This window comes from Euprymna scolopes, chromosome 23 (genome assembly GCF_053919585.1).
Source record: "Euprymna scolopes isolate OS-2025 chromosome 23, ASM5391958v1, whole genome shotgun sequence".
NCBI lineage: Eukaryota > Metazoa > Mollusca > Cephalopoda > Sepiida > Sepiolidae > Euprymna > Euprymna scolopes.
In genome coordinates this window covers 79,235,531-79,251,187 of record NC_136504.1, presented here as the reverse complement: position 1 = coordinate 79,251,187, position 15,657 = coordinate 79,235,531, and the positions used below count along the sequence as shown (strand labels likewise).

The 15,657-nt window shown below is 32.0% G+C and overlaps 1 protein-coding gene across 2 annotated transcripts in view; it reads right to left on the bottom strand.

Moving 5' to 3' along the window:
- The window catches only part of LOC145246035 (uncharacterized), a 281,165-nt gene that overhangs the window by 41,507 nt on the left and 224,001 nt on the right, over nucleotides 1-15,657 (bottom strand). For both annotated transcript variants that reach the window (XM_080107864.1, XM_080107865.1), the window contains exons 11-13: nucleotides 14,895-14,984; nucleotides 10,582-12,828; nucleotides 6,380-6,543 (exon numbers count right to left, since the gene is read on the bottom strand). In XM_080107864.1, the coding sequence (XP_079963990.1) occupies nucleotides 6,380-6,543; nucleotides 10,582-12,828; nucleotides 14,895-14,984 (2,501 nt within the window). The remainder of the gene's footprint in view (nucleotides 1-6,379; nucleotides 6,544-10,581; nucleotides 12,829-14,894; nucleotides 14,985-15,657) is intronic.

The following is a 15,657-nucleotide window of genomic DNA, read 5'->3' as shown; positions in this document are numbered from 1 at the left end:
CTCTCTGACTCTCTCTCCTAACCCTCTCTAGAGTCAAATATTGATCAAGCAAAGACAGCAAAAGAAAGGAGAGAAAGATAGTGTAAAGGACATATCAAGATTTCCTTTGCGCTTGTTTCATTGGTGAATAGAAAAAAATTATCTATCATTACATTTGTGCCTGTGATTTGAGTGGCGGTATTAGGGTGAGAGTAAGAGCTCCCTCATATTGATATTGATCAAGGTAAATATAAAAATTGATTGCAAATAATTTTTTTATTTTTAGCAGCATGAACTCGCATTCACTGAGAAAAAATATTTTTATAGCTTGCAATAAAATTACAATATTAATAATAAAATTACAATATTATTAATAAAATTACAATATTAATAATAAAATTACAATTAAGTTTTTGCAACAATGACAATTCCCATTTCATATAAAAATTTGTTTTTCTCGTGAATAGTGATATTTCCCCTTAATCATGAGCTTAAAAATAAAGTCTAAACATTGATCTATTTTATATATCTTACTTAGTGTTCTGATAAACAATTAATTTAATAGGGTAAATATCTATTAAATTTAATTGTTTGTATATATTTTTTAATATCTAAACGCCCACTTACATGATACGGGGCGTTTTCTTTATTTATGACGAACTGATGACCTTTGTCATCCTACAAATATGAAATTATACTTGTTTAGTTGTTGTAACCTGTCATAATTACTTTTAGTTGTAACCTGTCATAATTATTTTTAGTTGTAACCTGTCATAAATACTTTTAGTTGTAACCTGTCATAATTACTTTTAGTTGTAACCTGTCATAATTACTTTTAATTGTAACCTGTCATAAATACTTTTAGCTGTAACCTATCATAAATACTTTTAGTTCTTGTAACCTGTCATAATTACTTTTACTTGTAATCTGTCATAATTACTTTTAGTTGTAACCTGTCATAATTACTTTTAGTTGTAACCTGTCATAATTACTTTTAGTTGTAACCTGTAATAAATACTTTTAGTTGTAAACTGTCATAATTACTTTTAGTTGTAACCTGTCATAATTACTTTTAGTTGTAACCTGCTATAAATACTTTTAGTTGTAACCTGTCATAATTACTTTTAGTTGTAACCTGTCATAATTACTTTTAGTTGTAACCTGCCATAAATACTTTTAGTTGTACCCTTTTATAATTACTTTTAGTTGTAACCTGTCATAAATACTTTTAGTTCTAACCTGTCATAATTACTTTTAGTTCTAACCTGTCATAATTACTTTTAGTTGTAACCTGTCATAATTACTTTTAGTTGTCACCTGTCATAATTACATTTTGTTGTAACCTGTCATAAATACTTTTAGTTGTAACCTGTCATAATTACTTTTAGTTCTTGTAATCTGCCATAATTACTTTTAGTTGTTACCTGTTATAATTACTTTTAGTTGTAACCTGTCATAATTACTTTTAGTTGTAACCTGTCATAATTACTTTTAGTTGTAACCTGTCATAATTACTTTTAGTTGTAACCTGTCATAAATACTTTTAGTTGTAACCTGCAATAATTACTTTTAGTTGTAACCTGTCATAATTACTTTTACTTGTAACCTGTCATAATTACTTTTAGTTGTAACCTGTCATAATTACTTTTAGTTGTACCTTATCATGATTACGTTAAGTTGTAACCTGTCATAATTACTTTTAGTTGTAACCTGTCGTAATTACTTTTAGTTGTAACCTGTCATAATTACTTTTAGTTGTAACCTGCCATAATTACTTTTAGTTGTAACCTGTCATAATTACTTTTAGTTGTAACCTCTCATGAATACTTTTAGTTGTAACCTGTCATAAATACTTTTAGTTGTAACCTGTCATAAATACTTTTAGTTTTAACCTGTCATAATTACTTTTAGTTGTAACCCGTCATAATTACTTTTAGTTGTAACCTGCCATAATTACTTTTAGTTGTAACCTGTCATAATTACTTTTAGTTGTAACCTGCCATAATTACTTTTAGTTGTAACCTGTCAAAAATACTTTTAGATGTAACATGTCATAATTACTTTTAGTTGTAACCTGTAATATTTACTTTTAGTTGTAACCTGTAACATTTACTTTTAGTTGTAACTTGTCATAATTACTTTTAGTTGTAACCTGTCAAAAATACTTTTAGTTTTAACCTGTCATAATTACTTTTAGTTGTAACCTGTCATAATTACTTTTAGTTGTACCTTATCATGATTACGTTAGGTTGTAACCTGTCATAATTACTTTTAGTTGTAACCTGTCATAAATACTTTTAGTTGTAACCTGTCATAATTACTTTTAGTTGTAACCTGCCATAATTACTTTTAGTTGTAACCTGTCATAATTACTTTTAGTTGTAACCTGTCATAATTACTTTTAGTTGTAACCTGTCATAATTACTTTTAGTTGTACCTTATCATAATTATATTAAGTTGTAACCTGTCATAATTACTTTTAGTTGTAACCTCTCATAATTACTTTTAGTTCTAACCTGTTATAATTACTTTTAGTTGTAACCTGTCATAATTACTTTTAGTTGTAACCTGTCATAATTACTTTTAGTTGTAACCTGTCATAATTACGTTAAGTTGTAACCTGTCATAAATACTTTTAGTTGTAACCTGCCATACATACTTTTAGTTGTAACCTGTCATAAATACTTTTAGTTGTAACCTGTCATAAATACTTTTAGTTGTAATCTGTCATAAATACTTTTCGTTGTAACCTGTCATAATTACTTTTAGTTGTAACCTGTCATAAATACTTTTAGTTGTAACCTGTCATAAATACTTTTAGTTGTAACCTGTCATAATTACTTTTAGTTGTAACCTGCTATAAATACTTTTAGTTGTAACCTGTCATATTTACTTTTTGTTGTAACCTGTCATAAATACTTTTAGTAGTAACCTGTCATAATTACTTTTAGTTGTAACCTGTCATAAATAATTTTAGTTGTAACCTGTCATAAATACTTTTAGTTGTAACCTGTCATAAATACTTTTAGTTGTAACCTGTCATAAATACTTTAGTTGTAACCTGTCATAAATACTTTAGTTGTAACCTGTCATAATTACTTTTAGTTGTAACCTGTCATAAATACTTTTAGTTGTAGTTGTCATAATTACTTTCAGTTGTAACCTGCCATAATTACTTTTAGTTGTAACCTCTCATGAATACTTTTAGTTGTAACCTGCCATAATTACTTTTAGTTGTAACCTGCCATAATTACTTTTAGTTGTAACCTGCCATAAATACTTTTAGTTGTAACCTGTCATAATTACTTTTAGTTGTAACCTGCCATAAATACTTTTAGTTGTAACCTGTCATGATTACTTTTAGTTGTAACCTGCCATAAATACTTTTAGTTGTAACCTGTCATAATTACTTTTAGTTGTAACCTGTCATAATTACTTTTAGTTGTAACCTGTCGTAAACACTTTTCGTTGTAACCTGTCATAATTACTTTTAGTTGTAACCTGTCGTAAACACTTTTCATTGTAACCTGTCATAATTACTTTTAGTTGTAACCTGTCGTAAACACTTTTCGTTGTAACCTGTCATAATTACTTTTAGTTGTAACCTGTCGTAAACACTTTTCGTTGTAACCTGTCATAATTACTTTTAGTTGTAACCTGTCGTAAACACTTTTCGTTGTAACCTGTCATAATTACTTTTAGTTGTAACCTGTCGTAATTACTTTTAGTTGTAACCTGTCATAATTACTTTTAGTTGTAACCTGTCGTAAACACTTTTCGTTGTAACCTGTCATAATTACTTTTAGTTGTAACCTGTCGTAAACACTTTTCGTTGTAACCTGTCATAATTACTTTTAGTTGTAACCTGTCGTAAACACTTTTCGTTGTAACCTGTCATAATTACTTTTAGTTGTAACCTGTCGTAAACACTTTTCGTTGTAACCTGTCATAATTACTTTTAGTTGTAACCTGTCGTAAACACTGTTCCTTGTAACCTGTCATAATTACTTTTAGTTGTAACCTGTCGTAAACACTTTTCGTTGTAACCTGTCATAATTACTTTTAGTTGTAACCTGCCATAAATACTTTTAGTTGTAACCTGCCATAATTACTTTTAGTTGTAACCTGTCGTAAACACTTTTCATTGTAACCTGTCATAATTACTTTTAGTTGTAACCTGTCGTAAACACTTTTCGTTGTAACCTGTCATAATTACTTTTAGTTGTAACCTGTCGTAAACACTTTTCGTTGTAACCTGCCATAATTACTTTTAGTTGTAACCTGTCGTAAACACTTTTCGTTGTAACCTGTCATAATTACTTTTAGTTGTAACCTGTCGTAAACACTTTTCGTTGTAACCTGTCATAATTACTTTTAGTTGTAACCTGTCGTAAACACTTTTCGTTGTAACCTGCCATAATTACTTTTAGTTGTAACCTGTCATAATTACTTTTAGTTGTAACCTGTCGTAAACACTTTTCATTGTAACCTGTCATAATTACTTTTAGTTGTAACCTGTCGTAAACACTTTTCGTTGTAACCTGTCATAATTACTTTTAGTTGTAACCTGTCGTAAACACTTTTCGTTGTAACCTGTCATAATTACTTTTAGTTGTAACCTGTCGTAAACACTTTTCGTTGTAACCTGTCATAATTACTTTTAGTTGTAACCTGTCGTAAACACTTTTCGTTGTAACCTGCCATAATTACTTTTAGTTGTAACCTGTCGTAAACACTTTTAGTTGTAACCTGTCATAATTACTTTTAGTTGTAACCTGTCGTAAACACTTTTCGTTGTAACCTGTCATAATTACTTTTAGTTGTAACCTGTCGTAAACACTTTTCGTTGTAACCTGCCATAATTACTTTTAGTTGTAACCTGTCGTAAACACTTTTCGTTGTAACCTGTCATAATTACTTTTAGTTGTAACCTGTCGTAAACACTTTTCGTTGTAACCTGCCATAATTACTTTTAGTTGTAACCTGTCGTAAACACTTTTAGTTGTAACCTGCCATAATTAATTCTATTTTTATTATTTCGGACTATTAGTCTCATCTTTATTAGTTGTTGTTTTTTTGTTTTAATCTTTTTTTGGTTCACAACGTTTCGGCCAACTTCCTCTGGCCTTCGTCAGGTGGTAACCGTGACGGATAGGAACTTCGAATCTCCTAACTGCATTCTCAGCCATCACTGCCATCCGTAGTTGCTGTCGTCTCACCACATTTTTGACCAATTACCTCTGGCACGCTTTGGGTGGGATTGAAACCGCTATCTTCAGACAATGTTCATCTGGAACCGTAGAGATTCAACGTTTCTATCAACTGCGCCATGATTAAAACAAAAAAACAACAACTAATAAAGATGAGACTAATAGTCCGAAATAATAAAAATAGAATTAACATATAATGCTCATCTCAAAATAAATTCCAACTGAGGAATAATATATATATATATATATATATATACCAATCGGTACGGACCCGACTATGGAAGATCAGATAATAAATAAATGTGGATTTATAAGATCAAAGAATCCAACCTTGATCGCTCTTTGGGGCCCGTGGCGCAGTTGATAGAGACGTTGAATCTCTACGGTTCCAGATGAACATTGTCTGAAGATAGCGGTTTCAATCCCACCCAAAGCGTGCCAGAGGTAATTGGCCAAAAATGTGGTGAGACGACAACAACTACGGATGGCAGTGATGGCTGAGAATGCAGTTAGGAGATTCGAAGTTCCTATCCGTCGCGGTTACCACCTGGCGAAGGCCAGAGGAAGTTGGCCGAAACGTTGTGAACCAATAAAAAGATTAAAACAAAAAAACAACAACTAATAAAGATGAGACTAATAGTCCGAAATAATAAAAATAGAATTAACATATAATGCTCATCTCAAAATAAATTTCAATTGAGGAATAATATATATATATACTGCCATAATTACTTTTCAATTTCTCTACAATATTTTCCACATACATGAGGAATATAACACTCTTTTTCTTGACTAAAAATAAACGTTGCATTTTCTGTTACGAAAATGGTTGGCAATAGATTAACATGTTTCATTAAATTTATGTTTGGTTTTAAACATAAATTTAATAAATACATCCTTATTTAATTCATTTTTTTACTTTCCTTTTACCATACATGAATATCACCCAATGAAACAAAAACAGACAAACGAGTCACCGACAGTAAAACCATATTCTTATAAACAAAAAACTCGTAATCGTTAACATTATCTTATTCTATGATTAGACTGCGCACTAAAACTAAAATATTAAAAGCTAATTCCTATTTCAGTTCAGAGTGAAATGTGTTTCGGCTTAGTTAAATAATGAACTTTTTTTTCTTGCTATCACACAATTAATACTTGAAATAAGAAAAGGATTGTTACTTTACCTTCATAGAAGCGACAATCGTTCTGGCCAGTTGGATTTGTTGCCGTATATGAGAAACATTCAATTGTAATTGTTTGATGTTTTTGGACATAAACGTACAAGGGTCTGGGGAAAATCCCTTTAATTGCTTCACAATACTTTCCATGGCAGCCTTACTTTTATAGACTAAAAAACAATAGAATAAGAAAGAAAAGGCAGGTTATTTATGGGTATGCGAACTGGAATTGACAGAGGACAAGGGAGTAGATATGGAAGTTGGATAGATATATTGTGGAATAAGAATGGGGAAGGAGGGATACAGGGAGTTATGGTGGAATAAAAAACAAGGAATGTAAGCAGAATAAATGCAGAACATAAGGACAAAATGGTGGAAGGATGAAGATTGGGTAGATGAAGGTATGGTGAAATAGAACACAAAGTATGGAGGTATGGAGGACAGATAGATGGAAATATAGTGGTATGCAAAAATGGATAGAAGCATGATGAATGGAGGTATAGTGGAATAATTAAAAAGCTGATGGAGGTGAATATATGGAGGTATGGTGGAATAATTAAAAAGCTGATGGAGGTGAATATATGGAGGTATGGTGGAATAATTAAAAAGCTGATGGAGGTGAATATATGGAGGTATGGTGGAATAATTAAAAAGCTGATGGAGGTGAATATATGGAGGTATGGTGGAATAATTAAAAAGCTGATGGAGGTGAATATATGGAGGTATGGTGGAATAAGGGAAAAAACATGAAGAGATGGAAACGAGATAAATAAAGATATGAAACAAAAAAAACAAAGATAGAAATCATTTAGTTAATTTGTTTTACCAAGGCTTTTTTATTACTTCTTGCTGAAAAAAACAATATTGTAATATACTGTATACGATTCATTAAACACAAATTGCTAGCATAGCCATTTCTGGAATAAGTGAATGAAAAAGATCCAAGTAAACTGAAACTTGTCTCAGCCAATCTCAGTCTTTGCTGGTAAGAATGAAGAGGGTAAGAATGGCAGTAAAAAGAATCAATAAAAGAAAGGTGATGAGGATGGAGATAAAATGGCAGTATCTAAAAGGAAAGGAGGATATAACTGATAGAATAACGTGTAGATGATGAGAGTACATAGGAAATATACATTTTAAAATGTGTAAAATTTATGGGTGAAAAATAAAGGAAAACAAATAATACTATTAAATCAAACTAGACGTTAAAAACGGACACAAAATATAGTCTGTTGACTTGGAATGAATGCTTTATGTCAAATTAATGGTTGAATGTGGTTAAATCTGTGTTCATTTTTGCATTAAATACTAATCGCTATTAATCCTTACCTGTACATCGAACAGATACCATAATGCTGAGTTTGCTGCACCTTATCATAACGAAGGTCCATACATAATTCCAGCCAGATTTCCGAGAAAATGTGGAACGAACAGACAAACAGATACTAACCAATTCTTCATTGTATGTTCCAATGATATCACCAAGATTACAAAACTTTGCTTTGCCATCAAAATATACTTTCTCCACATCTGTGTTGTCATCCATCTCCATTGTCTTACACTTCTTGCATATAAACTTAATCTACCAGTCATTCCACTTTACTGTAGATTGAACCGCACTCTACTCCCTTTCCACAAACTGAGCTGGGCTATTTTCCACTTTTTGGGAACTTGCCAACACTATAAACACTGATTACTTTGGTCTTTGTAATTTTCATGTTTAGACTTTCCATAGCATACCGTTAAGTAAGTCATCCATTGTTTCACAGATAAGTACTAAATCATCAGCATACAACATCTCTTCTGGACAACCATTCAAAACTTTCTGGACAACCATTCAAAACTTTCTGGACAACCATTCAAAACTTTCTGGACAACCATTCAAAACTTTCTGGACAACCATTCAAAACTTTCTGGACAACCATTCAAAACTTTCTCGACAACCATTCAAAACTTTCTCGACAACCATTCAAAACTTTCTCGACAACCATTCAAAACTTTCTGGACAATGCTTCTAAGATACATTTTTTTGGATACACAAAAAATGACTTTGATGTAAAACAGAAATATTTTTCATGATAGCAAATGAAATTGATGATACAACGAAGGCATCTATAATCTTTAATTGCTTCCCCACGAGAGCAGAGTAAGACACAAGGTCAGTTTTTAATAGCCATAGTTTTTTATCCGTGTATATAAAGCAAAGGTTTTTAGCTCAGAGGTCTTTTACAAATTTTAATACATTTTTAATAATCTGCAACAATTGCATGAAAATCTGGGGGGGGGGAGTGCAATATTTTGCGTTATCTCTAGTTGTAGTTCGGTCGGTGTATTGATACACATACGATTAGCATGCTACTGAGAGGTGCAATGGAAGCCTGCAGATTTCCGCCCACTGCTGAATTTGCACAAAAGATAAATTGCAATTATCTTTCTTTCCTCCTTATCATCATGGTGATGAAGAGCAGGAATTTAAAATCTGAAACTATATTACATCTATACCAAAAAACCGACCTATCAACTCTCACTTTGTTCCAGTGTTCCCTTCGAATAAAAGTTGAGTCATACTTTTATGGCGGAGTTTGGTGTTATTCATGGAAGATGGTTACCCTTTTCTTTATTCAATATTCAATTTCAGTCAGATGTGACCAAATTCAACCAACTTTACAAAGTGACTTTGTTCATCCTGACATTCTTCAAAACCAATCATCCCCAACTAAAAATAAACAGTATTGTTATAGATTAAATAGTAGGATAAAATATACCCTCACGTCTTCACTGTGTGATATAAATGCGGGAGTGCCTCAGGGGTCTATTCTTGGACCTCTATTGTTCCTGATAATTATTAATGACCTCCCCGACAAAACTGCCTCTGAGATGGGTATATATGCTGATGACACTACACTCTATAAAAGGCATGACAGGAAAACAAATGAACACATATCTAAAGAAATGGCAAAAACACTAGAGGATGACCTCCAATCTGTAGTGGAATGGGGACATAAATGGATGGTCACATTCAATGCTGCCAAAACCAAACTGGTTTCCTTCAATAACTACAAGAAACCTTCTCTGCCACCAATAGCAATGGCCAGTTACTCCCTGTCTGAGAGTACATCTTTCAAACTGCTTGGCCTAACGTTCACAGGAAACATGAGCTGGAACAATTATATTGAAAACATTGCCAGGGCCGCTGCAAAAAAGGTAGGCTCTCTCTACCGTGCTAGAAAACTACTGACACCTGAAAGTATCCTGTATCTCTATAAGGCCACCATTCGCCCATGTATGGAGTATTGTTTTCACATCTGGGCTGGTGCATCTACTACTAGTCTCTCGCTCCTAGACAAGGTTAAAAAAAAGTCGCCAATCTGATAGGCCCTGAACTGGCATCTAAGCTTCAGTCTCTGTCCCATCGACGAAATGTTGCATCCCTCTGCCTGTTCTACAAGTATTTTAATGGTGAGTGCTCTGACGAACTGCAGACACTTGTGCCCCCACGTCGCAGACACTCTTGACAAACCCGACAGGCAGCTAAATCCCACCCCCACACAGTAGAGATCCCTAGATGCAAAAGATCCTTCTACTCCAGTAGTTTCTTCCCCAGAACCGCTAGACTCTGGAATTCCATTCCAGGATCATGCTTCCCTAACTGTACTGACATGCAGAAGTTCAAGTGCAACGTGAACCGACATCTTGCTGCCCAAATCCCTACATAGTGCCCCCGTAGTTGCTGACCCTGATAGTAGCCCCCTACACCTGAGTGGCAAAATGTGCCTTGTTTGGGGTGAAAATGTAATAAAAAAAAAAATAAAAAAAGAGAAGGAAATCTGATACAATACCTAACTTCCTCTCCTTATCCTAGTAATGTTTCCAATTGTTTTGAGTTCAAGCAATGCCCGTTCATGAGAAATGTGGTCGAGAATTGTGCAATCTTTGCTTCATTATATTTCTCATGCAGACATATTTATAGGATATCTATTGTTTTGTAAAATTGAAAGGTGGACAATTTAAATGATGAAGTTTTATGTGTCACAACATATAAACATATAACAGCAACAAAAATATAAACAAAGAAATATAATAAGACATTTATAACGAAAACAAAAATTGAGAAAATATATTGCAACATTTTGAAAAAATATTTTAATAAAACAAAAATTTGTAAATATTTTCAGACATTTTTAAAAATAAAGGAATGTTTCACTCACCATCGGCTTCAATTTGTTGACTCTGGTTTTTCATTTCTTCTGCTAATTTCTGTTCTTCATTTTGAATGAAAATTGGTTGACTTTGAACTTTTTCGCTCAGTCTTATCTTTCTCTTTCGATGAGTTTTTCGGTTTCTGCTATTATTCCTTTGAAGTGCATGTTCATCAAACAACGCCATTTTTAGCATTTCTGAGATATTCTTTTTCTGTAATCTTTTTTTCTTTTTCTTGCCCAAATCAACTTCTCGATTCTTACGTTTTCTCTTCCTTTTTTTTCTAGTTCCATTCTCATTTTCTTCCTTCTCATTCGATTCTTTTTTCTTTTTATCATTAACTGTTTCTTTCTCATTCGATACAGTTTCCTTATTTCTTTTCTTTTTCTTTGCTTCTTTTTTTCTCTCGTTTGTGTCTGCATTCAAACCTCCTTCACCTTTTTCATTCGTTTTCTTTCTAGTTCGATCCTTTTTGTGATTCTTCTTTATTTCATCTTCATTCTTTCGATAATCTTTGATTTCATTCTTGGACTTTTTTCGAGTTCGCTTTTCTTTATTTTTCTTTTTATCTTTTCCTTTCTCATTCATTATTTTATTCTCATGTTCATCTTTCACCATTATTTTTTCCGCAGATGTTTTTTTCTCTTTCTTTCTTACATCTCTCAGCCTCCATTTCTTTTTTGCATTATCCTTCTCTAAATTTTCTTTAATTGTTTTATATGTTTTTCTTTCATTTTCATTATTTTGGTGTTTTTTCTTCGTTTTATTCGCATTTTCTTTTAACTCTTCCATTTTTGTTTCATCTTTGGCTTTTTTTCTTTTTTTCTTTCTCTTTTCTTGATTTTCATTCTTATCTTTTCCTTTTTCATTCAGTTTTTTATTATTTTTATCATTCACTGTTTCGTTCTCAATCAATACAACATCATCCATTGTTTGTTTTCTTTCCATTTTCTTCATATCTTTTTTTCGCTTTTTATTCTTTGTAATGTTGCTTTTGACATTTTCTTCGAATTCTTCATCAATTGTTTTCTTTGGTTTCCTAGTTCTATCCTTTTTGCGTTTTTTCTTCAACTCATTATTTCTTTCATTTTCATTTATATCCTCTTTCAGATCTTTATCATCAGTTTTTGATTCTTTTTCTTTTTTCTTCCTTTTTCTTTCATTTTCATTCAAATCTTTTTCTTTCTCATTCAATTCTTTATTCTCCTTTTCATCACTGACCATTTTTTTACCAACCAAACTATTCACATCAAGTTTTCTTTTCTTTGACTCGAGTTCAAAACGTTTTCTTCTCTTTCCTTTTTCGCGTCGTCCGTGACGTCTTTTCTTTGATTCATTAAATCTTTGGTTTAATTTCTTCAAGACATCTTCAAGATTTTTCTTTATTTCCAAAACGCTGCCAATATCAACTTTTTTATTAGTTAATTCAGAAACGATTTTTTTCTTATTCTTTCTCTTCACACCAGACTCTTCTCCTTTTCGCGATTTCAATTTATCTTTTCTGTTTTTTCCTTTGCTATTTTTTCTTTGTCCTTTTTTTTTATTTTCTTCATCTGTGTGCCATTTCATTTGTTCCTCAATATTTTCTTCTTTCTTTCGATTCTTTCCTCTTTTTGTAAAATCCAAATCATTCTTTTGCTGATCATCTTTTTTTATTCTTTCATTTTTATTGGAATATTTTTTGCTTCTATTCCTTCTTTTCTTTGAATCTTCTTCATTGCCTGTTTTCTTTTTGTCTTCATTCTTTCTTTTTTCATCTTCTTTTTGGAGCCTGAGATATTTCTCTATTAATTCTTTCAGTTCGGCTTTAGTCTCTTCATTCTCTTTCAATAATTTCCTTGAAATATCTACCTCTGCCTCTTCCCCATTCTCCCTCTTTTTGCCATTTCTCTCACCTTTTCTTCCGTTGTCCAGATTTTCATCACTTTTATCTTTAAGCTTTTTCTTTCTCTTTTTCTTTCTTTCAGCATCATCGTCCCCGTTCTTCTTCGCTCTTTCTTTCTCCTTTATCCGCTTTTCCAACAACCTTTCCAACTCATCTTTATCTCCTAACACAAGATCAGCCACTTTCTTAGACATCTTGCATTTCACCTGTATCGTCTTAATTTTCTCTTTTGTCTGATTCAATAGGCGCTGCATCTCACTTGCATTTTTCACAAGTTCATCATAAATGCTTACAACTTCCGCAGATTTGTTAACATCAGTTTCCAATTTCATTTTCTTGGCTTTAATTTCATCAAGCGATACTTTTATATCTTAAACAGACAAAAAAAATACATTAAATTAAGTAAATATAATCTTTATACAAGCTAATACAATTGCAAAAATGGTTACCTGGAGGTGTTAAAGTAATGACATCACATTATAGGATGATCTTTAATGAATTTATTGATAAATGAATTCATTTATTCGACTTATTTATGAAGTTTGTCGGTTCGTATGCAAATTAAAGCATAAGATTGGTTGACTAAAAAGGGAATAGGTAGAGTACACATTACTAAGGTAAATTATGATGTCAGTATGCAATTTTGAATTTCATGTAAGTCTAAATGATTGTTTTAAACTGGATATTTTATATTTTAACAGAAACTGAATACAACATAATAATACAAATAAAGAAACTAAGTATCATTTTTTATGATAATCCGTAAAAAAAGTAAACATAAAAAGTATTCAGTTCAAAGTGAATTATTATGTTTCTCAATTTTTTAGACGAGAATTGGTTATTCGCATTCTTTGGATTCTTTGGACTACTGTTCTCATCTTGAATGTTATTTTTACAACGTTTCGGTCGATGTAACCTCCGACCTTCTTCACATATATGTTGTCAAACGCGTAAATCTTTCTGGAATCTTTCTGTCAAATTCAGGAATTTGCACAGAATTTCGAATGAAACCATTTATTTAATCCACAAGGGTAACATGCTTTCGTTTTGTTAGCCATGATAGAATTTCTAAGTAATTTGCAATCGTATTTTGAGTATTGCCTGCACTGAGGACTAAACCTTTAATCACTAGAAGAGTGTAACTTACAACTAAATTTTACTAAGTACTGTATCCACTACGCCATGGGTCCTTATGAAACGTTGTGAAAATAACACTCAAGATGAGAACAATAGTCCGAATAATCCAAATAATATTAATTATTATTGTTTAAGCATATAATCTCTAATGTAATTGGTTGCTTACAAAAGCAATATTAATTGATTCAATTGATTTAATTAATTCATTCAATTGTTGATTTTAGAATTTGCAAATTAAAAAGGTAGCTGTCTTTATTGAGATGTTGGTTTGACACACACACATAAAGGAGTGGGGGGGGTCTAACGGTGACTTTGTTGTTGTCTGTCTGAAGTATGTTTCTGTTAAGTCGTAGAAGATCCACCATCTCAGGTTTTACCTTCATTTTTTGAGAAGAGATTAGCTTATTGCTAATCACCCGAGGTACGCCTACTGGGAATGCTGACTGGTCACTCAGGCATTTTTTTTAAACCAGAGTATACTGAGTATGTGCTGACTTTTCAAACCCTCAGGTAACATTGCGTCTAACCTCCAGAATAGAAGAAAAAGAGAAGAGGCAAAGAATGGGCTTATCTATCACCTGAATCCCCTCATGAGGGCATAAAGAAAAATGAATTATATTGTAAAAATGATAACAATAATAATTTTTATCAAAAGATACAGCAATTCCTATTTACTTACCTTCCAATAAAGTCAGCGTTAGACACCAGGTAAGTTTTTAATATAGGGAAAATCCAGCTTCTCCAAAATGGATCATTCTGGGTTGAGACAAAAAGTAAAATTGCTTCAGTCTAGAAGAATTTCTTCTTCGTTGACTGAGAACAGAAAAGATGAAGTTTAGTATCAGAACAGATACTACACTTTTCTCCTTATCAAAAGGTTAATAAATCAATGTATTTTTTTCAGCAAATTGAATAACTGGTACTATTACATTTTTGTGGTATTTGCTCAGTGCATTCTGCCTTTCACTTGAAGTGGAAGTTTGTGAAGTTCAAATTCCCATGCATTCCCCAGTCAGCATATATAACATGGTTACAGGAGATGACATACAATTTCCAAATGGTTACCCATATTGTACTGGTCAGGCTCAACTTTGGTGTGTCAACGCGATAATGGTGTATTATTTTTTGTAGTACTAAACAAATATACAAATATATATATTAGTAAATAAATTGATCATTTAAACTTTAGAATTATTTTGAATTGTGATGGAAATTTTTAAAAAATCTAATTTTCTAGAATCTTTGACATTCTGGTGATACTAGTTATCAAAGAGAACGCATGAATCACTTGGCTCTTACCTTTAACATCTTGACCAAGGTTTCTGGACATTTTCTGTTGAGACTTACTCTGTGATAAAAAAGTATTGATAATCATTTGAAGACTCTCCCCTATAAAAAAGAAAAAGAAAAAAGAAATTTATTATCCAAATAGAATAAAATAGATGCAAATAATATTAAAATGTTCAGCATAATTGTAATTTGTCAGATTGAAATTTTAATTAGTGTTAGTCATGATAGAAATACATCGCAAAGCAGTAATTAACAAAGAGTGATAAACAGGGTTATGATAAGAAGTAATGTTATCGGTTACTGCCTTTCTTGGATACTATCTCCCTTGAATAAGAACACCCTAATCTATACATAACCATGTATAGTTAGCTGCAGATGTATAAAATTATCTTAAGTTGAATAAAGTGTCATAAGATATACACAAATATGATAGACACGCTTATTATCTTCTTTAATAACGAAGATTGTTGTCAGTGGATCAGTTCAGTGGATCAGTTCAGTGTCTCTTCTTTCCAAATTTTCTTTGGTCAGTTAATCTTCCTGCAAATTATGCATTCATGCTTCTGCAACAGTTTATTCAGAAGGATGAAAGTTTTACATGACCATACCAGCATAATCGATCCATCTTTAGGATAACCTCCATGCTGGGTAAATCTGAGCTGACGTGTTGGGTTTGGTCGGATGGATCTGTCATTGACTGCCTTTTATATGGCTCATCTGAAACTTTGACGATTCTAATGGTGATATGTGAAAGATATATTGATATATCTGA